Source organism: Megalobrama amblycephala, linkage group LG24, assembly GCF_018812025.1.
Source record: "Megalobrama amblycephala isolate DHTTF-2021 linkage group LG24, ASM1881202v1, whole genome shotgun sequence".
In the NCBI taxonomy this organism is placed as follows: domain Eukaryota; kingdom Metazoa; phylum Chordata; class Actinopteri; order Cypriniformes; family Xenocyprididae; genus Megalobrama; species Megalobrama amblycephala.
In genome coordinates, this window is record NC_063067.1 from 19,712,542 (window position 1) to 19,730,701 (window position 18,160).

Sequence of the window (18,160 nt, forward strand, 5' to 3'; positions counted from 1 at the left end):
ATTTTAATTTCAGTTAGTCTTCCAATTTTAAGTTTTTCGTCTTATATTTGTATTATAATTGTATTATATTTTATTTCAATGAATAAAAACCATTTTTAATAGTTTTAGTTAACGATAACAACACTGATCATGATTAGTTATTTTAATCTGTGACAGCCTTTTTATTTGTAAAGTGTCATAATTTAAGCAAAACTGAAATCTTTCCAAGAACCCCCTGGTGTATGTAAGCCCTTAGCTGGGAGTACTGCTCTGGAACAATGCATCCTGGGTAAATTTCAGAGACTAAATATGTGACCAAATATATTTCTTACCTGACAGTTAAATGGCAAAGAAATTGAAGCCCATGTCAGGAGCCACCAGCTTGGTTTAATTTTTGGTTCTTTTTGCCTCACGTCTGGCGGCGTGACATTTTATCTTGAGAGAAAATTGCAACTTCTTCCATTCTGGGTCTGACTCTTTCTCATAGCTGGTTTCAACTGCTTGATATGTGTCACTGTATCTGGAGGCCAAAAGCCACTGAAGACTGAAAATGGTGACAGTTTAATTGAGAATGTCTCTGCTGGAATGCATTTCATAGACAGGTTAATTATATTCAGTCTATCAGTTGTATTCTGCAGATGTACAAAATCCAATTCACAAAGTTTAAACATGCACTCAGACATTTTTTCCTCATTAAAAAAAAGTTTTACACAAAGAACACTTGAAAAATATGTTTTAAAAAAATATATTCATACTGTATCAGTAGCCTCTGATGCAGCATCCACACCACCACTACGTTTCAGTTTTCTGATTTGGTATTAAAACATCAAACATCAATGCTGAAACATTTTCCAGGATTCTTAGATGAATAGAAAGTTCACTTTTGATCAACGTAATGCATCCTTGTTAAATAAAAGTATTAATTTCTTTCAAAAAATATGAGTACAGCTTTAAAATAGATTGTAATTGTCATGTTTGCATTTGTTTCAGACATTAAGGATAAGATGACAGGTCAGTCTGCAAACTCTCCAAGATATTCTGCATCCAATGAGCCGTCCACACCAGCATCTCCATCCTTCATCTCTCGCTCCCCTGAGGTCAATTCCTCTCCATCCCAAACCTCTCCACCCGAGGAGCTCCCCCTCCTCGACCCGGTGGCCGCTTCTCACGGGCAACTTTACCAACACTACAGAGACGCCAAACAGCAAACTAGAAAGAGTGACCCAAGCATGCCTCATGACAACAATGACAACTTTACAACACTCCCCCGAAGACTAGATGGAAAAGAGCGCTCGCGCAGTCCAAAAAAGACTCTATATGTGGACAACAAGAACGACCCTAGTGAACGAGAACCTCGATCCACTAGCCCCAGAAAGACCAAGAAGGAGAGCGCTGGGATCAGACAGGAAGTGCCTCAAAAGGCCACTGATGGATTGAAGCCTAACTCTGGAAGGAGACACAAAGACGAAGACACTGTGCACAAGCAGGACAGGGAAACAGGAGAGATCAGACCTGAGGTCTCAAGAGGTGGCAGTGACAGATACCAGAGGGACAAGACAGCAGAACCTCAGCGGGCTTACCAGAAAGAGCCTGAGAGTGGAACCCTCAACCGGAAGGAGCATAGAGGACGAGACAGGCCTCGAGGGGAGGAAGAAGACAAGGGTGCCCCTCAAGAGACTCCCCATAATGGGAACCCTACCACCAAGAAAGCCCCTATAACCCCAGGCCCCTGGAAGGTCCCCAGCTCCGCAAGGATTCAGCCTCCGGTTCATGGAGTCTAATGCGTTTGGGAGCAGTTATTGATGTGAATCACTGTGTATTTTTTCTTTTCTTTTTCTTTTTTTTGTATGACTCTCATCATCTACTCTGATAACATGCAGCGTTCGCTTGTGTTCACCAACAAAAGAGCGTTAATTTTTGTGTGCCAATCAGACTGCAGCTACAGACTCGTCCATGTCTCCTTGCTCCTGTGATAACATGAAGGATGCTTTTTTGTGAAGGTTTAAAAAAAAAAAAAAAAAAAAAGTCTATTAATATGTATTATTTCTCCACCTTTGATTTGCCGCATGTCCTTACAATGACTTCAGATTTCCAATGATGCAACTGTCCTCAAGATCCTAGTGACTTTGTGTAGGCTGTGCATTAAGCAGCTTTGCGGTTAATTTCTTTGACATATCCATCTTTAAAAGACCAGAAACTTGTGGTTAAGTATATTGTTTACTACCTGTGTGTTTATGAAGACGCATATATAATTTATTGAAATTAATATGATGATATAAACATATACATGTATAGAGGTATAGGTATTTGTATCCATTCTGAGCCAGGTCACTTATTAGTGTTCCAGCTTGCTGATATTTCGGCCTCCTAACAAACATATTTTTTCACAGTGCTATAGCTTTTACAGTTTATCTCAGATGAGCATTTGCAAGGTGTGTACATTTGGAAGCAAACGTTTGCTCGTATCATTAGAAGGTGAAGCAGAACTGGGAAATTGATATATTTTTGCATACTATCCAATCTAACATATATTTTTTCTTATACTTTTTGCACATTTCACTCAATCAAATGATTTGTACTGCATTGTTATCCCAATAATGGGACTTCATATTCATTTAAAGTGTCTGTATCTTTCAGATCATCCTTTTAAATGTCAAGATGCTGTCTTATATCCAATGGAAATGTAGCTCAAGAATCACGTACCAAACATGGTGGATGTTATTCATCAACTTCTTAAAGCCTCAAACAATTGGCACAGACTCGAGATGTAACATTAATATCTTTTTTCATAACAGTATTTTTGAAATATCATAAAAAAAAAAAATCAATTGACAGGCAGAGCAGAAATCAGTCAAATAATACATATGCTACAGTGACTGAATGCTTCTATGTTTTGTCATGATGAAAAATGTGAATACTTTCTAATACGGTTTATGATTGCTTCTTGATCATTAATCTCAACCCTTTTGTAGCTTGTTTCTCTAGTGCATCTCATGTCATGAGGTTGTATGTATGATACTGTGGCCTTGCATTGCTTTACCTTACACAAAAAAGCCTTGTGGTCTCTACATTGTGGTAGTTGTAAATGTTTATAAAAATACAATGTACAGCACCTGTATAAAACTCGCCTTCGTGAGGGGAAAACCAAGGAAAAAAAATCTATAAATCGCTCCATTATTTTTTTAAGTAATTGAGAGTATGAGCATATATATAGAGAGAGTGGTTAAAGAAATTAATCTGGTCATGACCTTCTGTTCATGCACTGATGAATAAAGATTTACTGAAAACATCTTTTTTATGACTTTTGTGATTCATTATGTGTCTGATTCATTACATTATGAAACATACAGAAGTGTAAGTACGCATTTTATTTCATTTTATTTATGGGAGTGTTCACACAACAGTGATGGAAAGTCCAAATCAACATCCATGAACAGGTTCTTTTGAACAGTTCATATCAAAGAACCAATTCAAAAGTGATTCCTTTGTCTTGTAATTACGTAATCACGTGGTCTCATCCCAGCACACTGATGCTATAAAATATTACAGTATTTTTTTTTTCCATTGCTGTAAAACATTCCAGTATTTTTCCATGTAACATCCCTGAAACAGGTTCTTTTGAAAAGTTCATATCAAAGAACCAATTCAAAAGTGATGCATTTGTCTTGTAATTACGCCATCACGTGGTCCCATCCCAGCACACTGATGCTATAAAACATTACAGTATTTCTTTTCCATTTCAATTGTTTATTGCAGTTTGTGCTCTAGTTCAGTCTGTTGCAGCCATGACTGAACTTACAAAAAAAAAAAAAAAAGTAACTTGGAACCTATTTTACATTAATTAACTTGGAAGATTCAGATTTCAAAGCTGTATTTATTAAACCAATACTGTGTTGATAAAACATGTCATACAATCAAGCAATACATTTACATTATTTCATAAAATGTAACATTTCTTCACTGCCCCAGTCAAATTCTCCATTCATTCAAAACTCTTACCATCGCTTCTCGTTTTAACGAGTCAGTGAGTTGTTGACTCAAAAGCATCACGAACCGATTCGCAATAGAATCGCTCAGACCGGTTCTGTAAACAGGTTCAACAGATTCTTTGAAAAGATCCGACTCACAAGAACGATTTGTTCATCGCCATTTTCAATATGACACTCAAGCCGCCAGGCAGGCAGATGCGACGCAAAAGCCGAAGACGTCCGCCTGACGCATGTTGTAAACATAGATCAACCAAAAATAGAACAACTGAAAGGCAAGAAAGCGTCCCGCGTAAACGCCCGCGGAAGAAATCCGACACCGCGCAACTATGATCAGGATGTCGTGTATTGTTCTTTGGTTGGTTTTGAGCTCAACGCAGAGCGCATAGAAATATATATATTTCCTTTCAACGAAACGGAACCGCCCAACCCCTGAAGCTGCTACAGCATTACGTCAGCCACTGGACGAGGTGCGTGCAGTAACGCACGCATCCCTTGAACCATAGCAGTACAGAAACATCACTACCCACAAAGCTACAGATTGCGCGCATGCGCGCTCTGAGCGGGAAAACTACAAACGCGTTAACTCCGATTGGCTACGGACTAAAGAACTACAGCCCCCAACAGACATGCGCAAAAAGTCCCTCTTAAAGCCTTTTAAATTTACGTGCAAAATGGCTGCACAGGTCGATCTGCTTCGCGTCAAAGTAGAGGAGAAGAGCAGGGACAGCTTTGACAAAGCCACCAAAGAGAAGAAAAAGAAGAAAAAACGAGAATGTTCGCCGTCCGATGACAAGCGCGAGAGATCGGAGAAGGAAGCGAAGAAAATAAAGCTACATCACCACCAACACAATCACCAACATGCCCAACAACGAGCGCATCCACCGCACCAACAACAGAACAGTCAAGCGCGCAACTTCAGCAAAGAGCAGGTACCTGTGCAACACCGTCATCCTCTCCATCATCACCACAACAGCACCAAGAAAGAATTACCTCCGGTCTGGCCGCCGCGCAAAGTGACACCAGCAGCCCACGTCCCGCAGAAGACGGTCCTGCCGCCTTCCCCGCTGTTCACTTTCACGCCGCTGAAAGTAGCGAAGGCCAAGCCCCTCAATAACAAGCCCAAACACATTGAGAAGGACGCCAAACTTAAGCCCAAGAAGGAAAACGCCGAGGCGAACGTTAAAGTGGAGGAATGCAAGAAGAAGAAAGGTAATTTTTATAGCGTTTCCACGTAAGCCAAACGCGTTTACATTTCTGGCTGGCTTCCAACTTGAGAAGTGAGCGGAGAAAGTGCCGTTAGCCTCAGCTGCTAACCCATGCGCGAGCACGCCCCCATTCTCACGAGCTCAGAGTACGTGCAGATGAGCAGCATCGCTAAATGTTGAGGAAGAAAGTTTTCACAGCTATGAAAGTACATTTTAATTAAACCTATAACTTATTATCATTTTTTTCTGCTTGGTATCAGTGGCGTTCTCTTCTGTCTTGTTTACTAAACGCGCTGTTACTACACCAAACTGTAATTTAACAAACATACTGTAAGTAACGCGGTACTACTAACGTTATAGCTTTTTTATCAACACAATACCATAATAATGCCACGGTTTTTGGACACAATACCATGATGTTCTTTGAAGCGTTTTGCAGTATCATGTACTGTATTTGGTAAACTTTCAGTACAGTACCATAGTATTTCCGTATGTTGTCATAAAATAATGGATATTAGTTTAAACTGTTAACTGTCACCCCCACTTTTTTTTTTTTTTTAGACATGAAAATGCACTATCCAAACTTAAATGGTTATAATTCAAGAATACTTTGGAACATAGACATAAGGCCGGTCTTGTTTTAAAGATGAAATTTGACGTGAAATAACTTATGTAAATGAAACAGAAAAAAAGTTATAGAAGTTTAAGTTTATGAAAATGTAAAATGTAAAAATATAATATTCTAAAAACTGCAAGGAAATCAAAGCCAAAAATCTTAACAAGTTGTATTCCAAATTTCAGGTTGATATCTCAAAAAATGAGCTTTCAGTAAGATTTTGTTTGGGCGCAGTACCACACTTTTTCACTAGATGCCAACAAAGCTCCATTACTGACCATATAAAGGCGGCTCCATTGCCATATATGGTTTGAGTGATCTGAACCATATATTTCCATTATTTTCATGCTATTTATGAAGTAGACATCCTATCTAGAAGTAGTATGGGAAGTTTTGCAGAATTTGATATGAATTCAGCCTCTAGTAAGCATAAAAACAACATGTGGGTTATAGATCGCCGCCATAATCATAAATGTATTATTTTTTTTTTTTCTATTAACCATTTTCAGACCTTTTTTCTCCAAAAATTGAATGGATGTTATCTTTTTAACTCTTGGCATAAAAACAATCATGTTTCAACCGATCTTTAATGATTTTTCTTGTTCATCACTGTTTCAAAATAAAGGTCTGAACATGCATTATGAGTATGAAAATATGCTTGTTGCAAATTAATAAATTATTGCTCCTCTGTAACTTATTTATTAAGTCATGAAATATGAAAACTAGCGATTCTAAGTTTTCAAATGATATATAGTTTGTCAAGATTAGTTTAGGTTTAGTATAGAATATTACTGTTTTAAATATGTAATGGCTGTGGGCCAGTGACAGTTAACAGGTTAATAACAACAACTGTAGTAATTATGGTATTGTGCCTGAAACCATAGTCACCATAGTAGATAAATGCAGTATTATAAATGGTGAAAGAGCGTCTTATAGACATGATTTATTTCTCGATCAACAAATGTACAGAATTGTGTTGTATTTTGATTACCCCACAAAGTAGAGCCATAAATTCATTTACGTGGCAATGACCTATATACAGTCGACATTTACTTAACGTTCTGCCATTTTTGTTTCTTTTCAGAGCCCCACAGTGAAAATGGCAAAACCCAGACCCTGGAGGAATACCTCCTAAAGAAAAAGAAAAAGAAGAAGCGGCATCGTGAAGATGAGCGCGGCAAGAAGTTACGCGTGCACAACAAAGAGGTGCAGACGGTGTGTGCAGGATTGCCAGGAGATGCTCCACCTCTTTCTGAAGACCCTGTCGTACACGCGAACATCAAAGATGAAAAGCCGTGTCCGGGCTTTGGTGAGTACCACGCTCCCAAAGTTGGGAAGAAGCCGTTCCTCTCGCATCAAGACCACTTCATCCGCAGCTCGTGGCTTCAGACCAACTCCTCCTTCAGCAGACTCATCCATGAGGAAAAGCAGCCCAATGGAGGGGCGTCAGTACTACATGCTTATGCAGATGAACTGTCCTTACTGCGGCCCGGGGACACTGAAAGATTCGCCCAGGAGTTCCTGGATCTCGCCTTTGCTGAACACCCGAAAGGAGCTGCGCGGTACGCACTCGCCGTGGTGCATGGAGCGGCCTCCTACCTGCCCGATTTCTTGGACTACTTTGCCTTCAATTTCCCAAATACGCCTGTCAAGATGGAAATTCTTGGTAAAAAGGACATTGAGACCACCACGATTGCCAACTTCCACTCCCAGGTAGGCTTTGTTGTACCTTCAGGCCATGGCATGTTTTTGCCAGTATGCATTGATACCTTGCATGTGTGACTGACAAATGAAATCTGTTTAGCCATTCTTACTTCTAGAGGACTGTTAAAGCACCTGAATTTCTTGTTTACACAAGTCAGGCGGCTAGAAGGTGTCAGTTCAAAGTACGTTAGAAGTCTTGAGTAAGTGAAGCAGACCAAATTTACCCATGGCCAAACAAACAAACTGACATTTTCGAATTCATTCTTTTAAGAAACATGGGAATCACATAGCCTATTGAAGTTATGTTCATTTTCTGGCAGTCTTTAAACATCTTATTACTGTCAATTTTGCATTAAGGCTTGTTCACACCAAGGACGAAAACTATAATGTTTTGATAATCTTTCTAATTTAATTTCACACCACTGTTATAACGACAATGACAGTATCATTGGAATCACTTTCAGAACATTTTTTCCAGCTGATGGACAATAAAAATATTGACAACCGGTCAAATTCCACCTGACTCTAAAGAGCTTGAGCATTTAAAGCAGAAGACGACATAACTGCAGCGCACGATTATAATAAACAGATCGTTATCATGCATTGGTGTGGATGCTAATATAATTATAGTTATTGTTATAGTTATCAATCTTGATGTGAACAATCCTTTAAACTTTTTATTTTATCATGAAGCTTTGAAAAGACGCATATGCTGAACCTTGCATTAGGGTTCATTTTAGTTTTTTGTTGTTTTTTACACATTGCAGCACTAAGATAAAGAGTGTGTGTTAGGTTATTTCCTGGCTCTGAAGTGCTTTTGTTTTGCAGGTGAGCCGAACATACTGCTCTGGGACATATAGAGCTGGTCCCATGAGGCAGATCAGTCTGGTCGGTGCAGTAGATGAGGAAGTGGGCGATTACTTCCCAGAGTTCTTGGATATGCTTGAGGAGTCTCCGTTTCTTAAGGTTAGAAATAATCTTTCAGACATTAGTGACTTTGTGCATTTGGTAGCTTTGTAATGCAAATGGTGCGTTTCAGTTTACTATTTGTCAGTGGAGTTTCTTACGGTTTTGGATCCAGCTAAATGGTGTTGTCTTGCACAATTATGTAAAGATTTTGGTTGCATCCCTGTACTTTTAAAGATCTCTAAACATCAAAATTGGAGATCTGTACACTACTATTCAAAAATCAAAAACTTAGTGTCTGAAAGTTATTTATTTATTTAAAATTTTTTGAAAAACGTTTTATGCAAAGTAATATTGCACGTTTAAATAACCTTTAATAACTACTATTATGCTATTTTAAAATATAATCTTACCCCAAACAATAATTTGTGTCCAATAAAATGTGATTTAAAAACTTTTAAGCAGATAGTAATGTTATTGCTGATAACTAATAAATGGTCTCTATTGAACTATAATCAGTTGTTTCAAATGCTTCAGTGGAATTTAGACGTTATAACATTATATTGTAATAGCAAATCCAGGGTTTTTCCTACATTGAACATTTTTTGGCAGCCGCCAAAACGAATTTTTGTCCCGCCAAAGCCTTTACGAGGGATGCAGATGATTGATGCGATTGTGATAGGGTGCATGTTAACTGGCGGAGAGAACGAGCAGAAAGCTCCTCCCTCGTGCGCGTGAACTCTCTCTGTCTTCAAACTAAGCACTGTCTTTGCTCTCTCTTTCTCGCACATATTAATGATGCTAAAAGTTTGGAAGACCGAATCCATGTTTCATGTGGCGCTTTCGGAGAGTTTTTCCTGAATAACCGCTGGGTGTGAATAGTGCTCAAAAGAACGTCACCTCATCTTCTCTGACAGGCGTCCTGCACATGCAGCTGACATAAACCACACTTTCAATAGACAAAAAAAATCATATTCAGTGAAGTGTTTTCTGTGTTGACAAATATTTTTGTGATGTCCTAATAACAGCCGCGATTTGCACGCAACACGTTCACGTCCGCTAATGTCCGATTCGCAATCTAATGACTCATTTGAACTGATTCATTGTAACAATGGTTAAAACAACTGATCTGTCCAACACTGAACTCAAGAGTCGTCACACAGTCTAAATTGGTCTATAACGAATCATTTATTCAGAACACCTCTGAAATGAGAATCTCATAGTGCTTACCCCATTTAACAAGAGTGGTTAGCCTTAATTTTAGCCTTAATAATCCACAATATTTTCAGGTTATTTATATGACAAAGTAGTAAATTACCTATAAAATCAGTTTAGACTGGGGTGAGGTGAAACAAAACAAAGCAAGTTGTTGTTAGCTAGAGTGCATTCAATTGTATATGGTAGAAAATTAGACTATTTGTTAAATTAACTTTTTAATTCTATTCTACTTTTTAATGATAAAAAGGCTATGAAATCAGATTTTTTTGCAAAGAGGGCAAGAAAGGATTACAGTGAGAGTGGCAGGTAAATTATCGTCAGTGTTGGGCTCACAGATCACGTGGGTAGGGAAATTTTTAATGTTTGTGTCGTTGACCATGTCTGTCAGCCACCACCGAAGACCATTTTTGACGCAGAAAAGACTCAAAATGAAAAATTTGTCATACTCTACATTTAACATTTGTTATTAAATTATTGTTTTTAAATATTAGCTTTGAGTGTTAGATGATGGCAAAGGTAAATATCTCAATTTAAAAAGGCATGTACAATTTAGATATCCAATATCCATACGTTTAAAATAAATCTCTAATATCATCCATTAAAGGTGCAATATGCAAGATTTTCTGTCCGCTAGAGGTCGCTAGAGGCCTATTCAAAACAAAGGCGTAGCTTGATGACGCAAAGTTTGAGCGAGGAATCTTGGGACATGTGGTCTTCACCTCACAGCCTGTGGAAAATAATCGGGATAGGACTCGGGAAGAAATCATGATCATGGATGTGATTATTAACGTTACTGTAGTATGAAGCAGAGCAGGACTGAGTGTTGTGGGAGCTGAACGAGGCCGCTGGAGAGATCGCGCAACACACGCCTCACGAGCAGCGAAACTTTTATTATGTCACAGTCGCCGGCGCCGCTTCTGCTTTTCCAGTCATGAGTATGAGGTGACGCAGCTCTGTTTATCATATTAGATACATTTGAGTGTGTTGAAAATGATGTTATAACGTTACTCTGTGCGTTCGCTCGGCAGCTGTGAGACAAAACCTGCATCTGATTATGCTATGTTAGCTACTTCACAAAATAGAGTTTTTCTCTGAGGCATGGTAAAGAATGGTACTCACAAAAAAATCAAGAAAATTGATTTAAACAATAAGACTAAACGTGTTGAGCTATATAACAATAATTAGTTTTCTGTCTATAAATATATCAAAACAGTTGTTCCCTTGTCTATTAAACATGTACTATATTAAAGCATCTTTGTTTCCATGGTTTTTACAAAATAAAAAAACGAGGGTAACGTGGGTATGATGCAATTGACAGGCGACTCCTCACACGTCCCAGAGCCTTGGTTAAAATTGCAATTTTCTCATGATTTACAAATAGTTGCAAACATTTGGAATATTGTAAGTACTCAAGTGAACAAAATATATAACACTGGCTCAGTGGTTTTTGGCTATTTTACTGCAAAATTCTTACATATTGCACCTTTAAATATTATATTATGCATCCCAAAAGTAATAGCAAGTTGCAAGTCATGGCTGTGATTAGGGCTGGGAAAATAAATCGATGTATCGCAAATGGAGAAATGATTCTGGATCGATTCTGAGATTTTGAGAATGCATAGCGATTCTCTCTCGAATCGATTCTGAGCTTAGTTTGTAACAGCAGATGGCAGCTTCCAATTTCTTAGACACACCACTTGAACTTTCTATAAATAATCATTCATACAGTTTGAAAAGTTTTGAAGTGAATTACAAGGGTGTTTGCAGTGGGCTCTTTATATTAAACTCGCATCATAAAAGCATTCTGAAGTGCAAGAACATTCTCAGTTTCAGCCGAACGCACAAGCACTCTTCTTCATGAGTATTTGAGTGTGCGGTTAAAAACTAGTCTAGAGCACAATCTGTTAAAAACTAAGCTCAGAATCGATTCGAGAGAGAATCGCAACGCATTCGGAAAATCTCTGAATCAATCCAGAATCATTTCTCATTTCGTGATGCATCAATTTGTTTTCCCAGCCCTAGCTGTGATGTGCCTGCTTTGATATGTTACACCCCAACGTCCGGTTTCAATAGGATTTATGTCTGCACAGAAAAGAAAACTGTGTTCATCCAGGTGTTTCTTGCAATTAATTAATTGAGACAGTGGTCAGGGCAAGGCTACAGCATAGTTTTAACTTCCCGACTTGTGTTTTGTTTGCCTGTGCAGATGACTTTGCCATGGGGAAGCCTGTCCAGCCTGAAGCTTGACTGCAGATCCCAGAGTGACGATGGTCCCATCATGTGGGTGAGACCTGGAGAGCAGATGGTCCCCACAGCTGATATGCCCAAGTCTCCATTCAAGAGACGAAGGTATGCGCTGTTTTGATGCGACTGTAGATATTCCACCTCAAAAGAGACTTGGCGCCTTACAAAACACTTTCTTTTTGGTTGTAGATCAATGAATGAGATCAAGAACTTGCATTACCTCCCGAGAGCCAGTGAACCGCGTGAAGTGCTGTTCGAGGATCGGACACGAGCCCATGCTGATCACGTTGGCCAGAGCTTCGACTGGCAGAGTACAGCAGCTGTGGGTGTCCTGAAAGCAGTGCAGTTTGGGGAATGGTGAGTGCAACCATCTGCCACGCGGAAACATATGCACATGCTTGTACATGCAAAAAGCTGCGTGTAATTAACTATAGATAAAATGACGTATAATGTTCTCCTCTCTCATAGGAGTGACCGGCCACGGATAACCAAAGATGTGGTCTGTTTTCACGCTGAGGACTTCAATGATGTTGTTCAAAGGCTTCAGCTAGACCTGTATGAGCCACCTGTATCACAGGTAGGAGCTGTTAAACTGCTAAACAGGACAGACTGTAGGCATGTGTGTTTATATTAGTCATGGCCTACATGGCAAGTTGGGTTGTGTTAGCACAATTTATGAGTGAACATGCATTGTAAGTCATCATTTTTGGCACTGAGCAGTATCGTTACAGGATTATAACATGCTTTCTTAAAATATTATTTGGATTTATTATGCTGTCAGTTTTGTTATATTAATTGGTAATTATTGTAAAACTTTGTTTTGACGATTATACATATTATTTTGAATATATGAAACATTTTAATACTCATTTACCATGGTATCAATTAGGGGTGTGACGAGACAGGTATCTCACGAGACGAGACGAGACTCGAGATTGAGTTCACGAGACAAGACAAGATTTAAGATTTTAACTAATCATCTTGTAATCAATGTCATTTCAGTTCTACTTTCTTAGTATGAATTATCATATGCAGTAAAAGACAACAATTCTCAAGTACTGTAAAAGGTTTTGCCACAAACTCAACTGACTGACTTCTCTTCTGTATGATTTCAGTCTCCGTGGTCATGTAAACGCTGTAACCCGTTTTCTTTTATTGGAGTAAGGTCATAAACTGCTTAAGAATAAACCAGTCGAAACAGGTAGTTTTTTGCCTCTTACACCGATTTTGCGCGGCATGTAAACGCATTAACCTGCTTTCTGTTGGCTTATTGAAGTGCGCATATGTGATACGTAATAGAATCGCATCCTTAGTGCAGATTTATACACATCCAGACAGAGCGAGCGTTTTGCGGGAAAGGAAGAAGGAAATATCACAAATGCAGACTCTTTCAAGACCCAGAAAATTGTAAAAATATGTTCTTATCTCTCGTGCAGCATAAGTAGAAGTGGTTCAGTCAAAACGCTGCATCTGTAACTGCGTGAGAAAATTAATATATGAGCCGTAAGTTTCCCACTGACATGTTGCAAGCTTTATTTAACATCACAACTGACATAACATATGGAATACTTGGAGTCAGATGCGCGAATGATTATTTTTTGACGTCACTACAGGGAAATAACCCAATTTATTAATTAAGTCATGTAAACACGGTTTACTTGCACTGTCAGGTTACTGGTTTGCATGTAAATGGGGAAAACTGTGGGGGGGGGGGGGGGGTTTAATATGCTTAAATATGCGAGTTACCAGCTTACTGGTGTGCATGTAAACGTGCTCACTGTGATCATTTACACGCAGTTTATAATCCAGTGTTTTCATGTTCAGAGCGGCTCAGTCCTCAGTAAATGTGGCGAACTCCATCATATGCTGAGAGTTTAACGTGCATTTGGGAATGTTTTAGCATGCTTCATTTTTGGCATTAAATATATAATAAAAATAAATTGTTATAATTATTATTATTATTATTATTCGCTATATTTGCATCATTTACAACTGGACAGATGATTACATCATTTCACACAGATGTGTAATGACAAGAGAAACTTAAAGGTCTCCTTGCAGTTTTCTACCAAAATAAAAGCTTGAGGGTTTAACTCTTGCAAGTCATAAGTATCGTACTACTGTAAAGTAAAATGAATATACTGATAATAACAGATTATATGAAAAAAATAATAACAAAAACATATTTCAAAAAGATAAAGGAAAAGGAGAAAAGAAAGTCCAATGTCCAGAGAGTTACACAAACACAATATTCCTTGTAATATAATAGGGCGAAGACGAGGATCCAAATAGTCCAGATATGGGGTCCAAACTTTATAAAACTGGCCTGTTTTTTGATGTAGTACATGGGTAAGACGCTCCAGGGGAATCGACTCAAAAATAATCTTATGGCAACCTTTAAGTGATGGAGGTTTATCACTGATCGAAATGTATATATATTTTTTAATTTTACAGTGCAGTTGTATTACAATAGTAATATATTTCTGTCTTAGAAATAATATAACTATAATAATAATTAGGACTAGATTTTGACAAATTTCACCATTTGATATTGATTAATTTTGATGTATATCAAGTACAGTCCATGGCAAATTATCTCAAGGCAAAAAATCTTACAACCAATGCTGTAAATTATACAGGGAGTCTACTATAATATCGAAGCTTAAAATTCGTATACAAACACTTAAAGGATTAGTTCACTTTCAAATGAAAACTACCCCAAGCTTTACTCACCCTCAAGCCATCCTAAGTGTATATGACTTTCTTTTTTCTGATGAACACAATCAGATAAATATTAATAAATATACTGACGCATCCAAGCTTTATAATGGCAGTGAATAGGGGTCATGAGTATGAGCTGAAGACGTTACGTCCTATGCCTTTCCTATTCAACTTACAGAAAAAGTGTAATTGTAAACGCCAGTGTAAAAGTGACGCCAGTTTACACTTTCTGAAGGCGGTCTGGCGGAAGCTAGATATTTTACTTCATAACTTGTTAAATATGGATATTACACACATGCATCGTTTCGCTTCAGAAGGCCTTTATTAACCCCCCGGAGCCGTATAGAGTATGCTTATGATGGATGGATGTGGATGGAGACACTTTCTTCAGCTCATACTCGTTTGGTAACTCTTACTGCCATTATAAAGCTTGGATGCATTCAGGATATTTACTAATATTTCTCTGATTGTGTTCAGAAATCAGAAATAAGAAAGTCATATACACCTAGGATGGCTTGAGAGTGAGTAAATCTTGGGCTAATTTTATTTGAAAGTGAACTAATCCTTTAAAGTACACAAGGACGTTTTTATAATAATAAAGTTATAATGCTAACTTTATAATTACATAATTATTTTTCTACTCCAATTCATGAATATTTAAATGGTGGCTGTCATGAAAACTTGATGGATTTATTCAAACATACATTAAATATTGAAAGACGGTAAAATAGCTATTCTGAGGTAAATGTAACATTACGTGACATATTGTTTACTAAGCTGACGTCTTTCCGTGTTGAAACACTGAGTGATTACATGAGACATGATATGGTTTTCGGTAATTGGTACAGTATCTTTCAACATTACTTCTGATGCTCATTCATGTTTATTTCATGCTGTAACTAGTAGTAAAGTGGAAAAAAAGCTGATCCATTAACGTGTGCTTTGCGCTGCTGCTTCGCTTGATCTGAGGCGACAACAGCGATCTGTCACGATACTGTTCACAATTTATGCCTCTAATGTTGTGCCAATTTTTCCCCATGATATCGATTGATAATAGTATTGAATATCAATCTTTTTGGAGGTATTGTATTGAACGTAGAAATTGTACTATCATGACAACAGTAGCCTCCACTACATTTTCATCTTTCATACATTTTTCATAGCTCTGTGCAGGAAGCTTGTTTGATTTGTGAAATATTAAATTCTAAAGATGAATGAAAGGAGTAAAATATATGTCATTCTATTTTGGTGATAATGGCAATCAAAAAATTGTATACACTTTTATAAACAAGACATTTTAATTAGTAATTTTGAGTTTAATATTGAGTTCATCAAAAAGACATCAAAAAACTGTTGAAAAACTGTTTTAGGTTTTGATAATGCATAATTTATAATAATTTTTAGACCACAGTTTGATCTATTGATGACATGTGGTGTTGGATGAGCAGTAATTAATATTATGAGTGTGGTGATGATGTAACGACAGGCAGGTGTAAAATAGGTCAGCATTCCCATAACGCCCCTGTCTTTACAGTGTGTCCAGTGGGTGGACGATGCCAAACTCAACCAGTTACGACGGGAAGGCATCCGCTACGTTCGTGTGCAGCTCTGTGATGACGACATCTACTTTATCCCCCGCAACGTGATCCACCAGTTTAAAACAGTCTCGGCCGTGTGCAGCCTGGCGTGGCACATCCGTCTAAAGCAGTACCACTCCGAGGACGAGGAGGAGGTGGAGTCAAAGGACGTTAAGACCAAGGACCTGTGTTCCACATCTTGTCCTTCCCCCTCTTCTTCCCCTGTTCACCCGGACACCAAAGTCACCTCCTGCGCCCGGCTACAAACAGACACGGCACAAGGTGGGGTGGCGAAAACGGACGAGCTGGTTTTCCAGAGGCCCGCTACGCCACCCAGAGAGCCGCAGCCCTCGCCTCCACAACCGGCTAAATCCGCCCACACTGTTTCCGCCGCTCCCTGTTTGGAGACCAGCCCTCTCCCAGCGTCCTGCCCTCTGTCCTCGCCCACACCAGAGCAAATGCTTCCACAGGTTCCCACCGAGCCTGCATCAGACTCCTCCTCACTCAATGGCAGCAGGTCCACGGATTTCCCCAAATGACTTCCGAATCCATCCTTTTGTGGAGGGGTGGAGTTTTATTTCACCTAACAGATTTGACTGACATTCCACAGTGTAAAAAAAAAAAAAAAAAGGAATATCTGGACTTTGCCTAAAAATTATGAAGACTGTATATTTTTCTTTTTTAGATTTTGGTTAAGAAAATGACCCCACAAGTACTTTTTAGGTTTTTCTCAGCCAAAGTATTTAATTTGAAATATATTTTTGCTGATTACTCAGTATTGTTTTATATTTGTTTATATATTATTATAAATGAGAATTATCTCTCGAGGGACTTTTCATGTTGTTTCCCATCATGTTGATCTGCTAATTGGTTTTACAAACAAGGAAAAAAAGTGCCTGTCACAAGTGGAGAGCAGCAATCATATCTTAAAAGAGAAAGTCTTTTTTTTTTTTTTTTTTTTTTTTCCCCCCTCCTTCCCTTGGTGTAATGTCACTCTGAAGTATCTGACGTATTTAAGCTAGGCTAGAGAGAAGGTATCAGTTTCAAGTGAGAGATTTGCTTTTTCAGTTCCTCTGGTTTTAAATTAAAACCCTTTGCTTGAAGGAAAATTAATTATTTTTTTGAATGAGTAATAGCAGTAATTATCAAAGAGGAACCTGTGCATTACCTCTCATGTATGCAGGAAATAGGATATGGCCTCCACAAGAGGGTTGTTCATTTGTTTGTTCATTTTAATTATTTATTTTTGTCCAGAATAGTCAGTCTTTTAAGATCATGGTCATAGATTTTATTTGTCATGTTCATTTTCTGTCTGTTGTGTATACAGAAGCCATTGTGCTTTTTCTTTTACATTTTTACTTTGGGCTTGGAAGAGATATTCCATCTAAGACCGAACTTTAGCAGAAAATTAGATGGAAATGTAATAACCAAACCTGTACTCAGGGGCAACATGCTGATGCCTTTTCATTTGGTCAAGTCTCCTTCTACTGTGTTTACTTTTGAAGTTTTATAGTAATCTAATCCATTTGTTCAGATTATTGGGATTTACTGAGCTCTTGAACCTATAATTCTGACATGTTAGAATGAGCTTTATTTAAGGAAACGGTCCCTTGTTGCAAATGGATCATCTAAACAAGCTTCCATTCAGATTTTACTCCTGATCCTGCTCATACTGTCATAGTAGTTTTAGAGTCTGAACGGAAAGATTTTTATTTTATTTTTTAAATCATACTTAATTATGCTCTGGACATTTGTGTTTCTGTCTTTGTCACCTTTTTTTTTTTTTGTCCCAAATTATTATTCCTGTTGCTTCGGCCATTTTAAGCATTTGTTGAATTTTTCTGAAAGTCAGTGAGTGCAAATATGAATTAACTCAGTAATACACATGAACGTGGTATGAATAAATTCCTGCGCTTTTCTTGAACCAGAAAACTGTTATTGTATGTTGCTGTTCCCATAATCTGCTACCCAAATTTAATTCCTTCAAAAAAACATTTGATA

General features: G+C 38.1%; 2 protein-coding genes across 4 annotated transcripts in view; both read left to right on the forward strand.

Moving 5' to 3' along the window:
* The window catches only part of magi3a (membrane associated guanylate kinase, WW and PDZ domain containing 3a), a 178,459-nt gene extending 175,189 nt beyond the window's left edge, over positions 1 to 3,270 (forward strand). For all 3 annotated transcript variants that reach the window (XM_048177379.1, XM_048177383.1, XM_048177382.1), the window contains one exon: positions 970 to 3,270. In XM_048177379.1, the coding sequence (XP_048033336.1) occupies positions 970 to 1,760 (791 nt within the window). In that variant the 3' untranslated portion in view covers positions 1,761 to 3,270. The remainder of the gene's footprint in view (positions 1 to 969) is intronic.
* An 873-nt stretch (positions 3,271 to 4,143) lies between these two features.
* LOC125259613 (lysine-specific demethylase 9) lies at positions 4,144 to 18,091 on the forward strand. Its single transcript, XM_048177389.1, has 7 exons — positions 4,144 to 5,177; positions 6,874 to 7,502; positions 8,322 to 8,459; positions 11,824 to 11,966; positions 12,051 to 12,218; positions 12,330 to 12,438; positions 16,117 to 18,091. Exons 1-7 carry the CDS (start codon positions 4,595 to 4,597, stop codon positions 16,696 to 16,698), a joined length of 2,352 nt encoding a protein of 783 aa, XP_048033346.1. The 5' UTR covers positions 4,144 to 4,594; the 3' UTR covers positions 16,699 to 18,091.
* Positions 18,092 to 18,160: the final 69 nt, after the last annotated feature.

What these genes read in the sequence shown, in the direction of transcription:
- LOC125259613 (XM_048177389.1), top strand. Translation starts at nt 4,595, where the DNA reads ATGCGCAAAAAGTCCCTCTTAAAGCCTTTTAAATTTACGTGCAAAATG. An exon ending in AGGAGTCTCCGTTTCTTAAG is followed by an intron (nt 8,460 to 11,823) that starts GTTAGAAATAAT and finishes TTGCCTGTGCAG; the next exon opens with ATGACTTTGCCATGGGGAAG. An exon ending in GCAGTGCAGTTTGGGGAATG is followed by an intron (nt 12,219 to 12,329) that starts GTGAGTGCAACC and finishes CCTCTCTCATAG; the next exon opens with GAGTGACCGGCCACGGATAA.